The sequence below is a fragment of the Cebus imitator genome, unplaced genomic scaffold (assembly GCF_001604975.1).
Source record: "Cebus imitator isolate Cc_AM_T3 unplaced genomic scaffold, Cebus_imitator-1.0 Scaffold224, whole genome shotgun sequence".
NCBI lineage: Eukaryota > Metazoa > Chordata > Mammalia > Primates > Cebidae > Cebus > Cebus imitator.
The window spans coordinates 2,925,916-2,948,054 of NW_016107539.1; the positions used below are offsets into that span (position 1 = coordinate 2,925,916).

The 22,139-nt window shown below is 43.6% G+C and overlaps 1 protein-coding gene across 5 annotated transcripts in view; it reads right to left on the bottom strand.

Annotated features, from left to right (window-relative positions):
• The window catches only part of ZNF217 (zinc finger protein 217), a 41,378-nt gene that overhangs the window by 12,775 nt on the left and 6,464 nt on the right, over positions 1 to 22,139 (bottom strand). For 2 of the 5 annotated variants that reach the window (XM_017496892.2, XM_037727259.1), the window contains exons 1-2: positions 12,546 to 12,876; positions 242 to 2,006 (exon numbers count right to left, since the gene is read on the bottom strand). In XM_017496892.2, coding sequence (XP_017352381.1) covers positions 242 to 1,658 — 1,417 coding nt within the window. In that variant the 5' untranslated portion in view covers positions 1,659 to 2,006; positions 12,546 to 12,876. Of the gene's footprint in view, positions 1 to 241; positions 2,007 to 12,545; positions 12,877 to 12,899; positions 13,113 to 16,381; positions 16,455 to 22,139 lie in introns of those variants that run through there. The other 3 variants (XM_017496889.2, XM_017496890.2, XM_017496887.2) reach the window with 3 other exon arrangements.

Consider the following 22,139-nt stretch of genomic DNA (forward strand, 5'->3'; position numbering starts at 1 on the left):
AAAAAAAAAAAAAAAAAGGATTTTCAGAACAAGGAGACCTTTTAATTCAACCCTGTTATTACAGAAATGAGAAAATTAAGGCCCTGAGACGTGAAATGACTTACACAGAGTGATACCACAAAGAACCTGGACTTGGCTCTGGCAGTCCAGACCCACTCTCAGCCAGCATTGTCTAGAGATGGGAACAGAGGGAAAGACAGACACAAGGGGAATAGCATGGGACAGAGGCAGCACAGCTTACCCAGATGGATTCCTTCGGGAAGCCCATCCTCAGATCCATCTTCAGAACCACCTTCCCCTCGATCCACGGCTCCATTTTCATCCAGCGGGGTGGCGAGGTCAGGAGAGCACGTCCCGGGCTGCCTCCCATCCACGGACATGGTGGGCGAGTCGGCACCGGCCCTCCGGTCCTTCTTGTGGACCCTGGAGTGCAGGACCAGCTGGTGGTAGGTTCTGAAAGCTTTGCCACACTCAGAGCAGTGGGTGGGCTTCTCTTTGCTGCTGGTTATCTTGGAATCCGCATCCACAGAAGGCGCCTCCCCGTTGGAGGGTCTACACTTCTCTTTATCTTGCGAGAGGCCTGTACAACCGCCCTTACTTGTTTTGGCCTTTCCAGAACCTTCCGAGTTGCTCTTATTCGCGCCCCAAATTTCTCCAAGCTCCTTTTCGGAACTCGAGTCGTCATTGTCGGTGCTTCCTTCCTGCCCCGATTCCTTCACTTCTTCTTGGCAAACGGCCACTTTGCCCTTGGTAGCCAGCTGCCAAGCCTGGAAGGTGGTGAATGGATCGAGCTGAGGTACGCAGTTGACAAGCTTCTTCCCGGTTACGGGGCGAGATTTTGGTCTTAAGTTTAAAAACTGCAGGAACTCTTCCCTCGAAGATGACATTCCCTCTGGTGGAGAGTCAGTCTGTGTGCTGCTGGGACCGGAAGCAGGTTTTTTGCTGTGCACCTTGTTGTGCTCAATTAGAGTTGCTTTATTTGGAAATAGGAAGCCACAAACCATGCAGATTTTGTAAGGATAGGAGATGCTCTCGGCCGCATGGACCTGGACGACCTCGTTGATGGTTGCTGGACTCTCCAAGCCTTGCTGCAATTTGCTCCTGGCCCCCGATTTGCCGTTGTGTGTCCGCATGTGGTTTTTAAGAAACCAAGGCTCCTTGAATCTTCTGCCACACATGCTGCACCCGTAAGTGAAAGAATCCTTGTGTGTCCTCATGTGCATCTCAACATCAAAAGCGACTCTGAATGTCTGCCCGCACACATCACAGCTGAATTCTTCATTTTCCTTGCAATTCTTTTCCTTGGGAGGTTCTGCCCGCACCTGACTTTTATCAAGAGGACTAAGATACTCTGCTTCGACCCGAAGAACGGCTGGTTCACAAAGCGTGGGCCGGTGCTGCATTAAGACATGTTTATTAAGGTCTTCTGAATGCGTGAAAGTCTGGCTGCAGAACATGCAATCCAAGGCCATGTACCCCTCTATTTGGATGACATTTTTTTCTTGCGTCGCTCTGAATGGAACAACAGCGGCCCCTTTCATTGACAAGGCATCATCCATCTCCATCTGGCTGCCAAGAGAGCTGCCAATCACTTCTGGCCCATCCATGTACATCAAGAGGGATTGAGTTGGCATGTTTCCTGTCACTTTCGATTGCATATAAGATAATCTCAAAGTTCCGTTGGGGAATCTCTGGAGTTGGAATAAGGCCACTTGTAACACTTGTCACTCACCCCCTTCAACAGCCCTGGGCTTCAGACGTAGAGCAAATATGTATTATAAAAGTTCAAAAGAAAGTGTATAGTCCTATAACTTCTTCAGAACTTTTAGGAAGCTCACTGGTGGTATCACTGGTTCTTTCCACAAACAAGGCATACAGATTCCCCAGTGCTTTGATTCAAATATGAATCAGCACAAAGCATTAGTTCTCTTTGTCTCCATTGAATGAGTGTTTCAATTGAGCAAGAAGTCAATCCCAGCAACCTGGAGACAAGAGATTTCCAAACCCTAGAGGAAAAAAAAAACAGAAACGGTTAGCTACACGCAGAGCAAAGAGAAGGTTGGTGTGGATGACTCATGTGGTCTTTTCCATGCAGCAGAGAAGGTACCTAATTCAATTGCTTCACTTTTAACTAATATATAGGGCATCCTGTTAAACACGCTTGTTAATTAAATCACTGGCATTTCATCCAGTCAGTACACTTATTAAGTCAGAATTTCATCCAGTTAAAATCCAGTTTAAAACAGTGCTTCACTGACTTAAATCTGAAATGTCAACTTTTAGGTCAGAAATTGTTAAATTCAGCTAAATACATTTTAAAATGCCCCAAAAATGCACATGTGGATGCCATCAACAGCCTCCCTAAATCTAAAGACTGTAAGAATTGTGAAAATTCAGATGAAAAAATTCAAATGCTTTAAGCTAAAAAATTTTAAATCCAGTGTAAAACCACTTAAAATTTGTTTTATATAAAACCATTTAAAATGTGTTTTATACACAAGCAAATCTGCATCCAAGAAATCATAGTGCCCAAACACACCCCCTCAGAGATGCGTATACGGAGAGCAACAAAATAAGCCCAAAAATACAGGAACTCTTCCTAAAACTCCCATTTGAAAAATACAAACCACCTCAGAATGGCCACTCATCTGAGTCAGGGGAACCTGATGTATTTTGGTTCACTGGATATTCGAAACCTCAATCTACTGTTCAAATCCCAGCTTGCTTTCAACAACTTTGCCTTCAACAAGCACTGGGTGGGGCTTCCTAGTCCAAACAACAAATAGGGAAAGACATACACAAAACTCCTTTGTGAACGTATAGATTCAACATAAAGTCCTCAACAGGGCTGTTTCAACATGGATTAGTCTCTCATCAGCAAAGGGGTCCTCTCGTTTTTTTAATCTACCTTTCACATCATGCACTGGCCAGGTGGAAAATTAGCTCTGCTCCTTCTGGTTTAGAAGCTAATTTTCACTCCTGCAGAAGAATTAACTTCTAAAGCCAAGACCCTCTACCTTTATGGCAAACACTGTTTCTAAATAGTCCCAACTATTTCAAACTTAAGTCAGTTAATTCCACCAAAGAAAACCGAAAGGCATACAAACTACTCCCAGCAAAGTAACCATAAAAAACAAAACCATACTTTCTTCCCTCCCTCTACTTCCTTAAAGAGCAAGGAGGGCCTGCAGGCTCAGAGAAGCCAAGGAAACATCTCCACCTCCTTTACACTCTGAAACAGAAATTCTCGTACTCCTTATCTTTAGTTTTGAATAAACTAGATCTTTAACATTAACTAGATCTTTTCTAAGTAAGACTGCAGATCAAGGATTAGGGTAAAAGAAAGAATGTACTGAAGTCTTTACTTTGTTGTAATCACAATGGAGGATCAACACATGGGCTGGTAACCAACCTGGTGTGATAGAACACTCCAGACATCCAAGTTCTAGTCTGGCTAAGTTACAACCTTAAAGTTGTCACTGCCACATACCACATCTTTCTATCATTTAATGCAGTTGGTTAAACTACAGGATGGCCCTTACAGTTCCAATGTTCTGTGGTTCTGGGGATAGATCTACACACTGAAAAGAATATTCAATTACTCTGCTAATCAGAATGTTAAGTGATATTTGGACATCAGTCTAACAATTTAGGTTTCTATAAAAAGAAATCTAAGTTTAATTTGCTTATTCAACAAGTATTTACTGAATGCCAGCATCCCAGGCAATGTTTTAACTGAGTAACAGTACATATCCCAGAAAAAGTTATCACACTCTGACAACACTGCTTTCCCTGGCCAAGAACAAAGGCTCATTTATTTGAGGTCCTTCCTACGTTTAGATGCTGAAATGCACTAAGGTTTTTAAGAAGTGGCAATAGAATTTTCTTTTTTAATGTTCTCATTTAGCAAAATCAAACTTAGTCCCTTCTCAGGTAAGAATTAAAAGAAAAATATCCAAGTTAGTCTTCTATGTCAGTTCTAAACATTATTACTGTATTTTAGAAACTTGACTAATATGTGAAACTAATTTTGGGGAACTCCACTTCTCTATTGACATGCTTTCCAAAAAAGGACACCAGCTCTACACTCAGTCTCAGGATTAGAAATAAAATGTGAGGCGGGGCACGGGGCTCACGCCTGTAATCTGAATGCTTTGGAAGGCCCGGATGTGTGGATCACTTGAGGCCAGGGGTTGGATACCAGCCTGGCCAACATGGCGAAATCCCGTACCTGCTAAAAATACAAAAATCAGCCAGGCATGGTGGCATACACCTGTAATCCCAGCTATTCAGGAATCACTTGAACCCAGGAGGTGGAGGTTACAGTGAGCCAAGATCACACCACTGCACTCCAGCCTAGGCAACAGAGCAAGATTTTGTCTCAAAAAAAAAAAGAAGAAGAAGAAGAAAGAGAAGAAATATGTGAGTGTAACTCTGGTATTTCCCACGCAGGGAAACAGCATAACTTAGTTACTGAAAAGATGTATCAATAGAAGATGTTTTGATTCCAATTCTCAATTATCTGGGTTAAAGAAGTTACCATCACTCTCCACATGAACAGTTCTAGGATTATTTCACTGCTGGGTTCAGTGGGAAGTGATCTTAGGAGAGAAGAAACTTCCACTCTGCCTGAGAGGGTGAACAGCATGGGAGACTTGGAGATGAGGGCAGGCATTCTGGGCCAAGGGGCCTTCTTTTATAATCAGATGTGGAAGGAAATCCTCCTGGCAAAACCCCAGCAATTCTTTCTCCAGGGAAGCATCTGAGACAGACTCTCATAGTCAATTGTGCTCAACTGTCCTAGGCTCCCAAGGTCACATCAATCCTTAGGCACCCCAAAGGTGCCACTGCCCAGCACACCCTACCCCTCAAAGCATTGTCACTGCTCAAGGATGACTTCCTCTGAAAACTTGTGTCCAGATCTAAAACCATTCTGTTTGCCTGTAACTGTCTTTTTCTAAAAGTAACATCTCAGGACACAAGAGACTCTGCTGCCTTGTCCACTGCTGTCCCCAATGCCTGGAACAAGGTGCCTGTCACAGGGTTAGGCACTCAACACACAGCTGGTTTGAATAAACACCACGGAATTAGCACACGTGTAGAATCAGTATGCACATGTTTGGCCGGAGTCACTAACCATAACTGATCAGAAACTAAAATTAACTTGCATGTTCCTCAAAACTTCTACAAGGCCACCAGTGGCTGCCATCTAATTGCCATTCTACAACTTCAAGAGTGTAATTAAAAAATCATATTTAATCACACCATGAAGTTGGTCAGCACAAGCAAACAAAACCCTGCACATTTGGATTTATACTCACTCCCCCCTTAACACCCCCCAAAACAAAAATACTGGGCATCCTAGGGGTATCTGACAGCAAATGCCTTCAGCCCTTGACTTAGAAACTGTAACATAAGTAGACAAAACACTTCCTTAAACTCTAAAACAATGAATAATACTTTAGGTTTACATCGCTTAAAACCAATTTGCTAATCAGTAATCATTTAAGTGGTTGTAACAATAAAGACGTTAATAACAGAATACAGCAAAATAGAAATTCTAATCTACCAACAGCAAATCACCATTCCAATTGAATGGGGCGTGTGCACAAACACAACCCTTCCCAGAAGCCCCCATCTCTCCACACTCCTGCACACAGAAGCCAGCAGTAACCTGATGGCACTGCTGATAGAGGAAACTGTCTTTCTCGGCAAAGAACTGGAGGGGAGGAGAGGATATTATAACCCAACAGTATAATCTAAACGCGTTTAGTTTGCAAGAAAGTGAGCATTAGGAACACAGCAAGCTCACTGAAAAGTACTTCACAAAATTTTTTTCCAATGTTTAAAAACATTTTAAAATCTGTACTCAGGCAAACGACAGAACTCAACCTTCACTCATATACCCCTAACCCCTAAGGCAAGTGGTTATTCAATGTAGCCGTATTTTGAGAGAATACTAGAGTTTAAATTACACTGGAATTATTTAAGTAGATATTTTTAAAGTTTACCACAGCATAATCTTTGAAATCCAGTAGGAACCATAATGCTAGAAGGGCCTGAAATCTAAGTGTGGTGTTCTTTCTTTAGGTGACTAATTACACACTCATCTGTGACTAAAGCTACTATGAATTCTACCATTACCTGCAGATTCTGAAATAGCAAATACAACACATTATATATACAGTGCTTAATAAAAAGCACAATAATCTGTGCTTAAGTACAACCAATTAGGGACAACAGCCACTTTGCTGACAATCACTGTAATTTGGGATTATTTTCCTTTACATCCAGATGTACTCAAACTGTTAACTTTTAGAAACAGCACAGCCTCTTTGTTTCAGCTTAGCAGGTATTCTTACATTGTTGATATGAAATATGTATCTACCATAATATGAAGCAACGAGGTATTCGGAGTCCTTAAAAACACAAATATTTATATACAAGTAATTTGTCATACTCCTAACAAAGCTACTTTTTTCTAGTTACTAAAGTGTCCAAATAAATAGTTATTAAAACATTCAACTTAAATTGCTATTTTCTGGCCAATGCATCTGTACCCTGAAAACTACAAAATTATCTCCAAGATCTGGTTAGAAGTTTACACTTTTGTTAAAAGCTTTTCCTCTGTATTTTACACACAGTATTTTTTCTTAATCTGACAAGTGGAGAAAACTGCAACTCAATCAAAAAGCTACAGAGCTTTTTTCTTTTTTTTAATTTTTATTTTATTTTTAATCCTCTAAATCCTTCAATACTATTTCAAGGAAATTACTACGGTCACACCCATGAGGCTAAATGGTCAACCCCACTTTCCTAATATAGCTGTGGAAAGATGCTTACAAATTAAGCAAAAGAAAAATATTGGAATATTCAAAGTTTGTATTTAAGGTTACAACCTGAACTCTTCAACCTGGGAAGCTCTTAAAGGACATAATTTCATTTTGCTGCAATTGTTCAGAAATTACCTATTTTAAATAGGATTAGAGACCAAAGTACAATAAAAATATAGTCATATAGCATATTTGAGTGTCATTAACTAGAAACTGCCTGATTCATCCTAAATCAGTTAAGGGTAGTTAAGGGATCTTAGTAAGAACTTAGTATAACATACTAGTTTTAGTTTCAATATTAACAGATACTATAATCTGCAAAGTGGTTTTTAAAAACATCCTGATCTAAAAAAAAGGGTTATAAGTGAAGTTTTAAAAATGTTAATTAAGATTAAGCATTGCTATCAGTTTCTCCTATCACTACTAACAAGCACAACCTTAAGTATTTGTAAAAATTTGACAAGCCTAACTGCACCAAAAAGAGATTTCAGCAAATTAATAAACAAGTTTATTAATAACCTGTTCTATCTTTACCTGCACTCTTTAACTCTCTGCAATGAAAGCACTGAACGTGTATGTGTGTGTACATGTGTATACACACATCTATATACACAAATAACTATACCTATTTCTAAACCACTACAATGCACATTATACCACTTTTTCCAATGAGCGCTCTGAATTAAACCCAATTCAACTAACCTAGTTAAATACAAACTTAGGCAATCCTTTTAAGGCATAAGGTCTTTCTTCTGTAAGATTTAAATATTCCCCTTCGTTTCTTTTGTTGACTACATACTAAAGTTGTATATCTGACTCTTCGCATCACCTGTTTGCTTTCAAAATCAAGGGGAAAAGTCTCCTTTTAACTAGTAATACAATCACTGTTCAGTATTTATAAACTGAAAAAAAAAAAAAAAAACCCTATATTGATTACAAAAGAAAGAAAAACACTTCTGGTTTAACTGAGTTGCTTTAAGTTATCCTTATTTGATATGGGTCGGAAAAGTAAAAGTATCATTCCTAATGATGATTCAAGAAATGTCTAGAGTCTACATTTCCAGTCCATTTAGCTACATTTTAAATTCCAAAGGTTTCCAGACGCACCAGAAAATAATGGAATACCAATATAAAAACACTACACGAACCCGTTAAAAACCTAGCTTCTGAGTCTAGGGCAGCTTTTCTATAGGAAGTACAGGCTTGTGGAGGTCAGAGACAGCTTTTGTGAAGCTTAATAAGAACAAAGAACAAACTAACTCTCATAAAACTTATTCAGCTGTCTTTTCAGGTTTAGTAATTTTATTTCTCAACTTATCTTAAAATTACCAAACTGTCCCCAAATTTCCAGTAACTCAGTTATGCTGATACCCTGGGCAGGAAGTAATGGAGATGTTCAGAACAGTCAGTCAACAAATGTTCAAATGGAAAGCATTCCAACGTTAAATATAAAAGGGTAATATGTGGCGGCAGCTGGCTAGTGGGGGCTTCCCCCTATTTATCTGGAAGATAGATGTGTACAAGAATTGACCATGTCATCGTGAGCTGCAGATTTTAGGAAAGAATGGTCCCTGTTCTTCCACTTCCTTAAAGTCAGATTTCTATCTGCCCTCGTGGTCTAAATTCAAAAACCTTTGCCCCAGATACCACTGCAAATTTGTCTAACTGTATTACTGGCTGGAGAAAAATAATTCACTTCACCTTACTCTAAAAACATGAACATTTCAGAAAAGTTTTTATACTGCCCCTAAAATGAGGCCATTAAGAGGTATTCAATAATCAGGCTTCCTTCACCCGAATTCAAGAAAATTTCCTGCTGTCTGTGTGGAAAACATTCTTTCTTCCACGTGCATTTAAACTAGCTAACACCCCTCCCCCCCCAAAATCTGGAGATGAGGTGTGCGGATCAAGACACCCTCCATTGTCTCAAGTGTAATTTACATGCTGTAACCAAATCCTTCACTCTTTAGAATATTTAACAAGATTGGGATTCCTTTAATTCCATTTTGGTAGCTGTTCTGTAAATACCTTTCAGGTTTTTACTTTTTAATATCCCAGTAATCTGAAAACTATTCTCTATATTTCAACTGTAGTAACTGGATTTAAAATCTTATTACATTTATTTTACTAGTGGAATGCTCAGTTTATGTAACTGTCTCACCTTTTTCATTCCTACTTTCTAATTCTGAAGCTTGAAAATAGCCAGTGCTCAGTACTTCGGCTTCACTTTCCCAATTTATTCATTAAACATTCTGCTCATCGATTAAACCGAAATGGGAAATTAGGAATGAACCATTTAAAACAAATCACACCCAGCAACCTCAAAATCTATAACATACAGGCCATAGGAGCATACAGGAGATGGAACCATTTGAATTTTTTTAAGCAAATGGAAACTAAGCTTCATATAAAAGACAAAAAGGGTCCAGTCATTTACTTTTAAATAAGAGTCAGATAAAAGTAGCTCCTTTCTTAAAGTGGCATCTTTTAGGCAGTCAAGAGTCATTAAAACTACTCCAAAGTTCTTATCCACCAATATCATGTTCGTGACAACTGTGAGAAAAGAATGTCATTTTATAAAGTGGGAAAACAGCACATCTTTTGGGACCCCTGAGGCTCTAATCAGGCATCTCAGAATTAAGAGTGCTCCAGGGTTGGGAAATGGCTACCCTGCTGTGGCGAAAACATGCCATTTCATAATAAATGTTGTTAAGAGAGAAAAAAGTGATTAGCATTTATCTGCAATGAGGAGACAGAAGGACTTGGTCATTGCCAGGCCATTATATTCCTTAATTATTTCATCAGTTTATAAGTGACTTGATGATTAAGTCTTATTTTCAGATTTCCTCCAAAACAAGTCCACTGGAAGGGGATTAGGGGCTCCTATTCCTCCCTGAAGTTTTCCTGCCAAAAATGGAGGCTTACAAAGAAAATGCAAATCTACCCCCACCTTTTTTAAAAGTAAAGGCAGTCAAAGTCAAAACCTTCACTGCTCCTCCTTCCTCCCCTACTACCTGGAAAAAAATGTTGAGCTGTTACCAAAATAGATTCCTCAGGGTAAAGGGGAGAAAAGTTTTCTACAAAATTTTTCTAAGTGGTGTATTAGTTCCTTTTTTTGGGTAAGAAGTGAAAGGGAACATGAACCCAACACACAATTGCTAAACTTCGATCTCACAAGTTATTAAAAAACAGCAAAGGTCAAACTGCAAAACGTTAGGAAGGTGTTGTGAAGACAAAAGGGGTGAAAGAAGTGGGACACTAAAGCAAAGTGTGTCCTTCACCAAGAAAGTCATAATCTTGTCCTATAGGCAAATAAAGACACAATTCTAACACAATTCTGAAAGACTAGCTTTCCTCATCACACCAAATAATTAAAAATCCCAGATTATTAATCCCATTCTAACAATTAAATTATAAATCTGAGTTGTAACTGACAACTGAATTTTAAGTAAGTCATTGCCTCCTGAATGTAATCCTTATATAACTGATTAAAAATGGCAGCAACATCAGGATTAAGAAAAACAAAACAAAACACTATTAGTCTCTAGAACACTGAACAAAACAATATCTAAAATAAATATGACTTCTCAGAAGGAAAAAAGTTATCTACCATTAAAGACACACCTTAAAAGTTCTTAGCACTCATTAACTAAGCAAGCACAAACTAGTGGCTTGCCTGTTATACTCTCAGACAAAAAGCAATGAGGTTATTCCTCTGCACTTGTCACTGCAGACACGTAAAGGCTTTTAAAAACTACATCTATTACTCACTAAGTATCATAAAACTTAGCATTTTAAGTCTCGCCTGATATCAAGCAAGAAAGAACATCCACTTCAGAGGAAAGCAGTACAGTAAAATAAGGACATTGTAAACGTCCTTTTTGACATATACAAAAGAGAAGGTAAAAGGCCTCCTAAGACCCCTACCTAGTGGCCAGGCCTGGACGGCAGCTGTTGCTACCTCGCTTTTTCTTTTGTTGAGCTTAATCTCATGTCAAGTCATTCAACCAACTAAAAAGCAATGAAGACGTAATTGAATCAACCTGAACTAAATCAGACCTAGGCTTTTTAAAACATACAGCTTAATGCTTCCAAACGATCTAGAAAACTAGGAAACCTAGCTACGCTGTGGGACACACAGTGGCCAGTAATACAGGACCCCCAAACTGGCCAATGGACCACTGCAACCGCCATTTACTTCCTCCGTGTTTAGGAATGTTCAACGCTTCAAGCCCCTAGGCTAATTCAGGAAGATAAACTGAGGCTCAAGGAATTTCGAAGTGGAACAATATCCCAAAGCCTTAAACCCTGAAATGATTATCCTTTTCTTGGGAGGAAAAAAAGAAAAAGAGAAAAAAGTTTCTGGGGCTCCCAGTGTGGCCAGGATGCCAGGGTCCCAGAAGTGTTCTTTTCTTGCTCCTGTAACTAAACCTGACGGAAAACTCCCCGCCTGCTCACCCCACCCCCACCCTACCCGCCCAAAAATGTGCCTTCCCGTCGTCGGTGGCCCTACCCAGAATCCTAAAATGTGGGTTTCAACTCGAGCCCAGAACGTCTTCCCAAAACCCCGGGACCCAGGTTCCAGCTGCGCGCCCCGCGTGCCGGGTCTTGCCCCTCGGTCGGGACCGCCCAGGCAGCCCCAAATCCAGCCTCCCGGGCCCCCAGCAGAGCCCTCCTCCCCTCCACCATCCCGTCCCGCTCGCAATCGGGGCCAAATCAAGAGAGAAGAGAGCTGTGCATCTGAAACTGAGCGGTTTCACCACTCGGCACCTCCTGGCAGAAACTTCCCTTTAAAAAAAAAAAAAAAAAAAAAAAGCAAGCAGCACTTTTGGGCTAGCATTTCAATCCTTCCTGCCCTTTAGAGATCCCAGTTCGGCTTCTAGCTGGCTCTGGGTGTTCCACTAGAATTGAGTTGTAAAGACATTCTTTAAGAGTTTAGAGGACATTAAGACTTTAAAATAAAAATCTTCAAAATTAAAGGAGAAAAAAAACACACCACCTTATCGCACACATCCAGGAAACGCAGCCCTGTGCTCAGGCATGAGCAAGAACCCCGGAACTCTTAGGGACGGATTTTCGGGCACCCAAGGGGATCACCCGGGCGCGCGTCGGGGGTCCGAGGCCAGGCCCAGCCCCTCCCGCGGCCCTTTAGACGCGCCCTCCGCCCGGCCCTTGTGGACCGTCCCTGCCATTGTTTGCGGGGGATGCCCGTCCGGACGCATTGTTTTGGCCGTTTCCAAATTGCCCCGGCCCCTCCCAGGCCATCGCGGGGGACCCCGCGCGGGCGTCCACCTTCCACTCGCGCCCCGAGGCCGAGTGGGCAAACTGGGAGACCTGCCCCGCGAGGCGATCCAACTTTTCGGAACAGCCCCCCACCGCCCGCCCCCGCAATCACCGGGTTCCCGGACCCCGGCTCGGGGCGGAGATTCAGGGGACCCCGCACCCCGAGCCCTTCTGAATCGTGCGGCGTGAGTGTGACTGCCAAGCGCGGATACAGCCCGGGTCGCCCGCACCTTCCCGCGGGCGGAAGCGCTGGAGCCGGCTGGGGAGGGGGCGCCCTAGAGGAGCGGAGAGAAAGCGCAGACGGGGGACTGGGGTCATCCTGAGGGGGACAAGACAACGGGAGCCGGGCGCCTCGGGGGCGGCGCGGGAGCCTCCGCAGGGCCAGGCGAGCGCCCTGGCTGGCGCGGGCGGGAGGCGCGCCCCCTTTACCTGCGGCTCCGGCTCCTCGGCCATTTCCTCGCGCGGCGGCGGCCGGGACTGAGCTGACACCACTGGGGCCGGCCGGGTTTGAATGAGGAGGAGCGGGCGCGAGGGGAGGGGGCGGGGAGGGCGGAGGGAGGGAGGGAGGGAGGCGTCGCGGAGTTTCTATCGGCCTTTTGTGCGGACACCTCCCGGATTCCGCGCCCGCACCCGGCCCCCCAAAAGACACGGGGAGCTCCGAGCGAGGGGCGCAGCCAACCCCCAGAGCGCCTCGGGGCTTCGCGCCTCCAAGACCCCCCAAAAAAGGAGCGTTCCCCACCCCCACCCCCGCCCCCGCCTGGAGGATTTGGGGGCCGGGCTCACCTCGGGCGCGGGGCTAAGGTGAGCGGGGCGGGGGTGCGCACGGGGGGCAAAGGCGCGGGCGCCCCCTACTCGTCCGCGCGGGAACAGTGCAGGCGCGGGGGGTCCCTAGAGCCGCCGGGGCGCGGCGCGTCCGGCGCTGGGGGACTGTTGGGTCAGAAAGTGTTCAGGGAGCAGCTGTTGCGCCCTCCCTCGGCCCCGCCGCTCGGAGACGCCCCGCCCCCTGCCTTCACCGGCCTCCCGGCCCCGCCCCGGCCCCGCCCCGGCGCCCACGTGACCAGCGCAGGCGCGCCTCCGCTCCGCCCACCGCTGCAGACTCCGCCTCCGGGACGCGAGCGAGGGGCGAGCGCGCGCACTCCCAGTTCTCGCCCCGCGACTCCCGCGCACGCGCGCGCCGTGCGCCCCCCGCCCCAACCCGCACCCCTCCTCCCGCCATCCGGCTTAACGTGGCGGGCGCGCGCCGCAGCCGTAACAGTGACAGGTACTCCGGGGGGGGGGAGGGGGGCCGCGAGGGCATGCGCAGGCGCAGACCCAGGCCCCCGTCCCCGCCGCCCCCTCTTCAAGGTGTGCCCCGGCGAGGGGAGGGGCCCGCGGCCCGAACCCCTGGGTCACCCCGAATTACAAACAAAATCCTTACGCTATGGCGCGCGGGTTAGAAGACAGCTGTGAGCCAAAAACACCTCAGATTTTCTTCAAGTGTAAGGAAGGTCGAGAAGATAAACAGTTTTTAAATGAGTATCTTCAGAAAGCTATTTAATTGTTCTGTTTTTTGTTTTTTGGGTTTTTTTTTCCCTGAAAGGGCTGGGCTTGCGCTATTCTAACTTGAGATTTCTAAACTTAGCCCAGGTTCCAAGAATCTACTTGGTTTTGATAGAAATCCATTTGGAGGAAACCGAGGACAAAAAAAAAAAAGAACTGCTACCCTTTCCCCCTTCCCCCCACGCCCAACTCATTTAAAGCGTTTCCCAACTGGTTTTTTTTTTTTTTCCTTGCTGAAAAAAAGGACAAAAAAAGGTTCTGATTCCTAAGGCGTGTGATATTCCCCCATTTTAAGGAAGCCTCAAGGAGGAACCATACATAAAACAAGCACATCCCCAATTTTTCTGCCCCAAAATGCCAACGTGAAATGGATCTATGCAAGTCGCTACCAACAAAATAGCCAAGTATTTATTTTTGTATTGGCCTTCGGCACATCCAAAGTGAAAAAACTTTAAAACACATCAAGAAAAGCATTTAAAATATATTATTTCCTAAATCAAAAGAAAGAACGCACTACAGAAACGATCCGGAGCTGGTGAGCAATGCAGTCCTTAATAAATAGGAAAAGGAATTTGAGAACACAGCTCAGCAAAGGGGAAAAATTTGCCAAGTGTCATGTTTTGCTGTCATTTTATATATAACTACTAACCTCACATATGGTCTGGTTAGTCTTTTTTAAAAAGGAAGTGAATCAATTACTTACTCACACTTAATTAATTAGCAGTGCCAGAAGTAGATTCTTAGGCCAGCACTAAAAAACTACATTGGGTGAATTTTTTTTTCACTCAAATCCACTGATACTGATCACTTAAGTAGTAGAATTCCTTTTCTCACAAAAGATGAACACCTTTCTTTAAAATGTATTTTTTAATCTTATTGTCACATTTTAAAACACAGCCAAAAACACTCTTCATAAACAAGAAACTTCATTTAACTTTATGAAAACAAATGACTATGCGCCTTGCTACACAACAAAGAAACTATGAACAAGCAGAACCAGGTTGAGCCTTAAATGTAGCCTTATTCTACATGTTAATGGATAACCTTTGAACTCTGAGACCTTGAATGCTGTAAACACAATAGCGCTGATAGTTAAAAATTCTAGTGTCAAAATCGAAGAAAAAGAAAAGTCCAAACTTTTCAGGAGGAATAAGGAAACAATCAAATATTTTGACAAATAATCGTTTCAGTAAGAACAAGGAGATTCCTTGCTCTCAGACCTTGTTGCTACTGAATTATTTTCTGAGCATAAAAGGTTGTGCTTTTTTTTTCCCCTGTGCCCTCCAAAGCTACCACTTTGTTCACATTATAGCATCATGATTTGTTACTGTTTCAACGCCGCCTCCCTTAAAAAAAAAAAAGCACCTTATTATGTCGTAGCTTTTAAAAATTGAAAGATGATTGTATTCACTGATCTAGCTGCTAAGAGTTTTATTTATATGTGATCCTCCTTATGTTTGAGCAAAGAATTACAAAGAACCTCGTCCTGGAGATGTGCCAACAAAACTGGGAAATCGTTGCAAAATTCTGCCAGTGACTGACTGCTGGGTTGCAAATACATACTGTGTTTTCAGAAGGACAGAGAAGGATCTGAATTCGCCCGGGAGGGCTTCCCTGAGACACACTCTTCCCTGAGAATGTGAGGCTCATACTTAACGTTTATTTGGAAAGCATGTAGAGTTCAAACAATTAAAATATGAAAACTCCAAAAGTAACAGGAAAACGCTGGAAACATTTGGTTTTGTAATAAAAGCTAAGAACTCATATTGCACAAAGTGAAAACTGAAAATCGAACGTTGGTCTTCCTACGCTTAGCTCCACCCACAAGAAATCCAGCTTCGCCATCACTCCCTGGCTAGACCATCTCTAAAGGAGTCAGGTGCTACTAGACGCCAGCAACAAAAACAAAGAATGGAACCAAAAGAAAAGCTCTGCACATGTTACTTAGAGAAAGGGCGGAAAAGCCCCACTTCACCTCGTTTTCATGCAGCAGACATCAGCTACACCTCATTTTTCACAATTATCCAAACAGGCCCTCCTCCTTAAGACATACTTCCTAGTATGCGCTTATAAAATCACACCATTATCTCTGATTTAATCCTAGTGATATCAGGCCTCTCCGTTTAGCTAACATCTGATTTTCTATCGAGATCCTGCCAGTCACAGCATGCTCAGATCTAGGAACAAAAAAAAAACAAAAAAAAAAAAAAGAAGAAGAAAAATAAACTTCAGATTCGCTGTGTTTAACACTTATTGGAATCATCTTTTGAGACTTAGCCTTAATTAGAAGAACAGAATGCAGTATGATCTTCTTATTTCACAAGCATTTATTTTACTGTGGAACTATGATAGAAAAACTATTTGGAAACTGTATGTAAATCCCTGGAGCTGAAACAGAGCCAACATAGATACGGGACGTAAAAGAATTCAGTGTTCAGAGCAGGAAAACCTGAAAAACTGCAGTGAGGAGTTAGCAGGAAAAGAACATGAAAAAGTTAGGCAAACCTGCCAGCATCTGCAAACTACAAAGGACATTTGAGAAGGAAACAGGGACAGCCCTCTGAACAAGTCTGAATGCACTACAGTAGGAATAACAAACAACTCTTTTCTATTAAGTTTCTTTAGCCCATGCAAGTCACCGCTCTGTAAAGTATCACAATAATATACAATCAATATATATATATCTATTTTGATATATATATATATATATATATGTCAGAAATTACCTTTCAGAAGAGAAGGCAGGGTCTGGAACCTGAAAACTCTCTAGGCCTTCACTCTACGTGGCTCCGAAGAACACTGGAAGAGATGTGATTGCTGGTTTTTATAAGCAAACCAAAAAGGGAGGGGTCAAGAATAAGACTCAATTTAAATAAAGGTTTCAGAACCCTCCCAACTTGATTGCATTAGTCAATCTTGATAAGGTTAACAACATTTTTTAACTGGATTTATCCCACTGGTGCATTCAATGAGTGCCCTCCCCCACTGCAAGCACAACTCATGACTCCACTAATATTCTGGATAGTTTTCTGAAATTACCTTCACTCAAAATGTTAATGTAAACTGCCTTAAAAACTGCACACAAAACGCAACACTGGGAACACCTCTTTAACGTTTTCTGCCTTCATCAGATATTCCAAATGGGAAGCTTTGGAATGAGGGACGGAGGGGAAAGAAGCTGGTTAACTAACATTAATTGAAATCCAATTATTATCTCCAGCCAAAATCTTACAATCAAATCAGGATATTTCATCTCCGTCTGCCCCACCCTACACAGACCTTGAATCCGTCAGCAAACCCTCATATGTCTCAATTTTGTCCATTTATCTTTATCGCTAATAAAAGCCTACACCAGGGTACCAATGGCAGGTGCCTTGCCAGTGAACATGGACCCTGCTGTTGAAAATGTGTTGGGAAGGGAGAGTTCCCAATAAGAATTACGGACATTTAGGAGCTTTCCAAATACGGATGGCATGTTGAGCCATCAGCCTGGATAAAATCGCCCAAAAGAGGTGCTAGTATTGAGCCCTGGGGTGGTTCAGCGCCTGGACATAAAGGAAAAGACAAAGAGGGCAAAGGGGACTGAGAGGGAGCAGGCAGTGAGGTCTGAGGGACATCAGGAGAGCAAGGGGTCCCAAATGCAAGGGAGGAAAGGATGTCAGATCTGTCACGTGTTCTCCTCCAGACAAAGACAGAACTGTATGTACAGGTTTCTCAAAACTTCTTCCTTTCTGGGTTTGCCTTAATGCTTTCTCTACCTATAACCCAAGATGTGTTTTACAATGGATATCAGATGAGTTCAACACCCCTCAATGGCTTCCTGTGGCCTTGAGGGAAAAAACTCCATAGCTTGCCCCATCAGCCCTGCGGATCTGGCCCCTGCCTACCTCCAGCCTCAAGGCCTGGCATGCCCTTCACTGAGGCTCCTACATTCCAGCCTTCTCTCTGACCCAGAGCCTTCAGCCCTGGGGTTCCCCTTGCTTAGCACCCTCTTATTCTCTTCAGGAACTTGGCTTCCATTCTTTCTGAGAATGGTTTAAACCCCCTGGTTCTGTGGGAGGGGGAGGCGAGGGGAGGCTATGATATGGTGTCCTCGTTATGAACATGTCTTCAGTAACTGAGGCTCAGATACTCAGATTCTACACCTGGAGAACAGCATAACCCTAGAATTTTTTCTTTCTTTCTTTTTTTTTCTGAGACGGAGTTTCGCTCGTTACCCAGGCTGGAGTGCAATGGTGAGATCTTGGTTCACTGCAACCTCCACCTCCCGGGTTCAAGCAATTCTCCTTTCTCAGCCTCCTGAGTAACTGGGATCACAGGTGCATGCCACCATGCCCAGCTAATTTTTGTATTTTTAGTAGAGATGGGGTTTCATCATCTTATTGGTCAGACTGGCCTGGAACTCCTGACTCAAGTGATCCGCCCCCCACCTTGGCTTCCCAAAGTGCTGGGATTATAAGTGTGAGTCACCGCACTCGACCCTGGAATATTATTTAATCTCTCTTGGGCCGGGCATGGTGGCTCACACCTGTAATCCAAGCACTTTGGAGGCCAAGGTGGGCGGATCACCTGAGGTCGGGAGTTCAAGACCAGCCTGACCAAAATGATGAAACCTTGTCTTTAAAAATAAAAAATAAAAAAAAATCTCTTGGGTTTCAGTTTCCTTATCTATAAAAGAGAAGGGATGATGAAGAAGACAATTATAATAATTGTTTGTATTACTTATATAAATAACAGTCACTCATATTTCTTCAAGAGTCTGGAGAATGAAATAAGACACACTACAAAGTTTGTGAGCCTCGAGTTTTGGGGGCCCTGGCACTGTTCTAGGCATGGGAGATAGGGCAGTAAGCAAAACAAATGAAGTCCTTGTCCCGTTGGGGCTTATCTTCTTGAGGGAAACAGGCAACACCCCAGTAGTTGTATTTGTAACCTACTGGGACTGGGTAACAAGAGAGGGGAAGTGCCTGCTGTTTTCGACTGAGGCTCCCTGAGGAGCAGAGACCCCCAGAAAGTCAGGTGGCAAATCATACCAAGATAGGGAGGAGTGTTCCATTCATTCAGAGGGAACAGAAGGTGAGAAGGTCCAGAGAGGAAGACAGCCAGGCTTGGAGAAAGAACTGGAAGGTGGCCAGTGTATCTGGGGACCATGGAATGAAGACAGGTTAGGGACAGAGGAGCAAGAAATCAAGGCAGGTCCGCGTGAAGCCCGGAGATTCGACTCTAGTTACAGCAGAATTTCAGTGGTCAATTCTCTGTTCCCTGGTATTGGCCACATCTGCAAAACTTGATAGAGCTGACTGACACTCTTTCCTGCCTTGAACTCGGGTCCTCAAGCTCTCCTGATCTCCCTCAGTCCTCACTGGCTGCTCCCTCCTGGTCCCCTTGGCTCCTTCTTTAGACTCTTTTTGACTTCTAGGTGCTGACATGCCCCAGGGCCCAATGCTAGCAACACTTTCTTATTCATGTGATTTTACCCAGTCCGAAGGTTCAGCATGCCATCAATATTTGGAAAGCTCCTAAATGTATATATTTCCCACCCAGAACTCTCCCATCCACTCCCAAAAGTCATTTCCAACTGCTGATTTCGTCTCTACGTGCAAGGTCCCTGTGTTTACAAGGCAGAAATGTAGACCGTCCCATCTCTAAACTGCCACAATTGACCTTTTCAAAAGTCGTCGTCAGATTATGTCATGGCCCTCATGTGTCCTAGAATAAAAACAAAATTCCCGGTAACACAGCCCTCATGCGTCTTAGAATAAAAACAAAGTTCCCGACTGGGCGAGGTGGCTCACGCGATGGCTCATGTCTGTAATTCGTAATTCCAGCACTTGGAAGTGCAAAGCGGGAAGATTGCTTGAGTCCAGGTGTTTGAAACCAGCCTGGGCAACATAGCGAGACCCTATGTCTATAAAAAATTAAAAAGTAGCCGTTGTGTGCCCATAGAATCAGCTACTCGGGAGGATGAACGGGAGGATTCACTTGAGCCAGGGACGTCAAGGCTGTAATGAGCTCAGACTGTGCCACTGCACTCAGCCTGGGCCAACAGAGTAAGACCCTGTCTCAAAGAGCATCAACAAAACAAAAGTCCTGATAACATGGCTGGCAAGATCCAGTGGGCCATGCTAAGACTCTGGGTTTTATTTCAAGAGTACTGGGAAGCCAATAAAAGGAAATGGAAATAAAACGGAAAGAACCATCAAACTTCTACAAAGTGTTTCTTTCTCAAGAGATATTAACATGTCCCAGAAAATCCCATCTTGGTTTAACAGAAAGGACAAGACAAACTGTGTAAGAACTTGGAGCTGCCATTTTCCTCTTCCTATGCCAAGGGTATGATCAGAGAATCAGAGCGACCTACCTTTCATAAATCGGCCCCCTGCTATAATCTTATCAATATCACTCATTTAGTTATACTGCCTTTTCTTTAAAAACAGAAAACTAGGCATGGAGCGATGACTCACACCTGTAATCCCAGCACTCTGGGAGGCCAAGGCAGGAGAATCACCTGAAGTCAGGAGTTCGAGACCAGCCTGACCAACATGGTGAGACTCCCCCCCATCTCTACTCAAATACAAAAATTAGCCGAGCATGGTGGCAGGTGCCTGTAATCCCAATCGCTTGAACCCGGAAGACGGATGTTGCAGTTAGCTGAGATCGCGCCACTGCACTCCAGCCTGGGTGACAAGGTCAGACCCAATCTCAAAAAAAAGAAAAAGAAAGAAAGAAAAAAGAGAAAACTAATGCTCAGGATCATTACAATTTGTTTCCTACTTTCCCGACTACAGTGACGCCAAGGCACCAATTGAACCCAAGGTCAGACTCCCTCTTTATCACCAACCTACATTTCCTCAGTTCTAAAAATTGACACCGATGCGTATTTCTCGACCCCAGGTTTCCAGGATGTTTACCAGTCAGTCCTGTGTGGCTCTGGGGCAAGGTTGAAACATCCTCGCCCACTATCCTCCCCTCCCCACATTCTGGAACAGCAATAAAGTATTTTGCTTGGTTGCCTGAGGGCTAGCTTCCTCCCACCTGTGTCATCCCTTGAGTTCTTGGTATACCTATGTACAGAATCCTCTTCCTCGCCAGACTGTAATAGTCTGTAAATCTTTTTTTTTTTTTTCTGGAGAAGGAGTTTCACTGCCTCTGCCTTCTGGGTTCCAGCTATTCTCCTGCCTCAGCCTCCCAACTAGCTGGGATTACAGGCGCCTGCCACCACACCAGGCTAAAATTTTTTGTATTTTCAGTAGAGACAGAGTTTCACCATGTTGGCCAGGCTGGTCTCAAACTCCTGACCTCAGGTGATGCGCCTACCTAGGCCTGCCAAAGCGCTGGGATTACAGGCGTGAGCCACCACACCCAGCTGAAATCTCTTTTGAAAGGGAAGATGGGAACGGTGGCTCACATCTATAATCCCAGCACTTTGGGAGGCCAAGGTGCTCACCTGAAGCCAGGGGTTCAAGACCAGCCTGGGCAATATGGCAAAACCCTGTCTCTACGAAAAATACAAAAATTACCTGGGCATGGTGGCTCCTACTTGTGGTGCCAGCTACTTGGGAGGCTGAGGCAGGAGCATCACTTAACCGGGGAGGTAGAGGTTGTGGTGAGCCAAGATCACGCCATTGCATTCCAGACTAGACAAGAAGAACGAAACTCCATCTTAAAAAAAAAAAAAAGAAGAAGAAAAGTAGGGAAGAAAAGGTAATACAAATTAATATGCCAATAGCAATTAGTGTTTTTTCCATGGAGCTGGGATAGAATGAATGTTTATAAAATTAAAATGTTCCATGCTAGATGTCACCTTTCCTTCTATGCCTTCTTTGCCTCACCCCTCATAGCTAGTCAATAAATCTCACAAATCCTATCCTTCTCATCTCTCTGGAAATGTACCCTTTCCTTTCTATTCCCCCCAACCACGTTTCTTTGTTTCCTTCTGACCTGTTAATCTCATAATCAGTTCTCCTATACCTGCCTTTTTTCTAGTCCAGAATACTTTTTCCTTAGTTCCACTAATAACCATCCTGCTACTGCTTGGTGTGAAATTATCCAAAATATATTTTATTTTTCCAAAAAAGTCAAGCTCCCTCTCTTAGTATGCAAAACCACACCATGATTCCAGCCAATCTTTTGGCCTCATTCAATAAATATTTATTGACTACTCCTTTCTCCTTAGCACTTGGCTAGGTAGTAATTAAAGAATGAGGCACAAAATAAATTAGATTCCTGCCCTCATGGAGCTTATATTTTAACAGGAAACATAGACATTAAATAAATCAACACACAAATAAGTAGACAAGTATATAATTACAGAAAGCATGCATAAGGATGCAGCACCATCTACAATAATGAAAAGCCAGAAACGACCCACATGTTTATCAAAAGAAAATGGCCACATAAGCTATACCATATCCACGTTTTAGAATACAGACAAGTGCCCGGCGCTGTGGCTCAGTCTGTAATCCCAGCACTTTGTAATCCCAG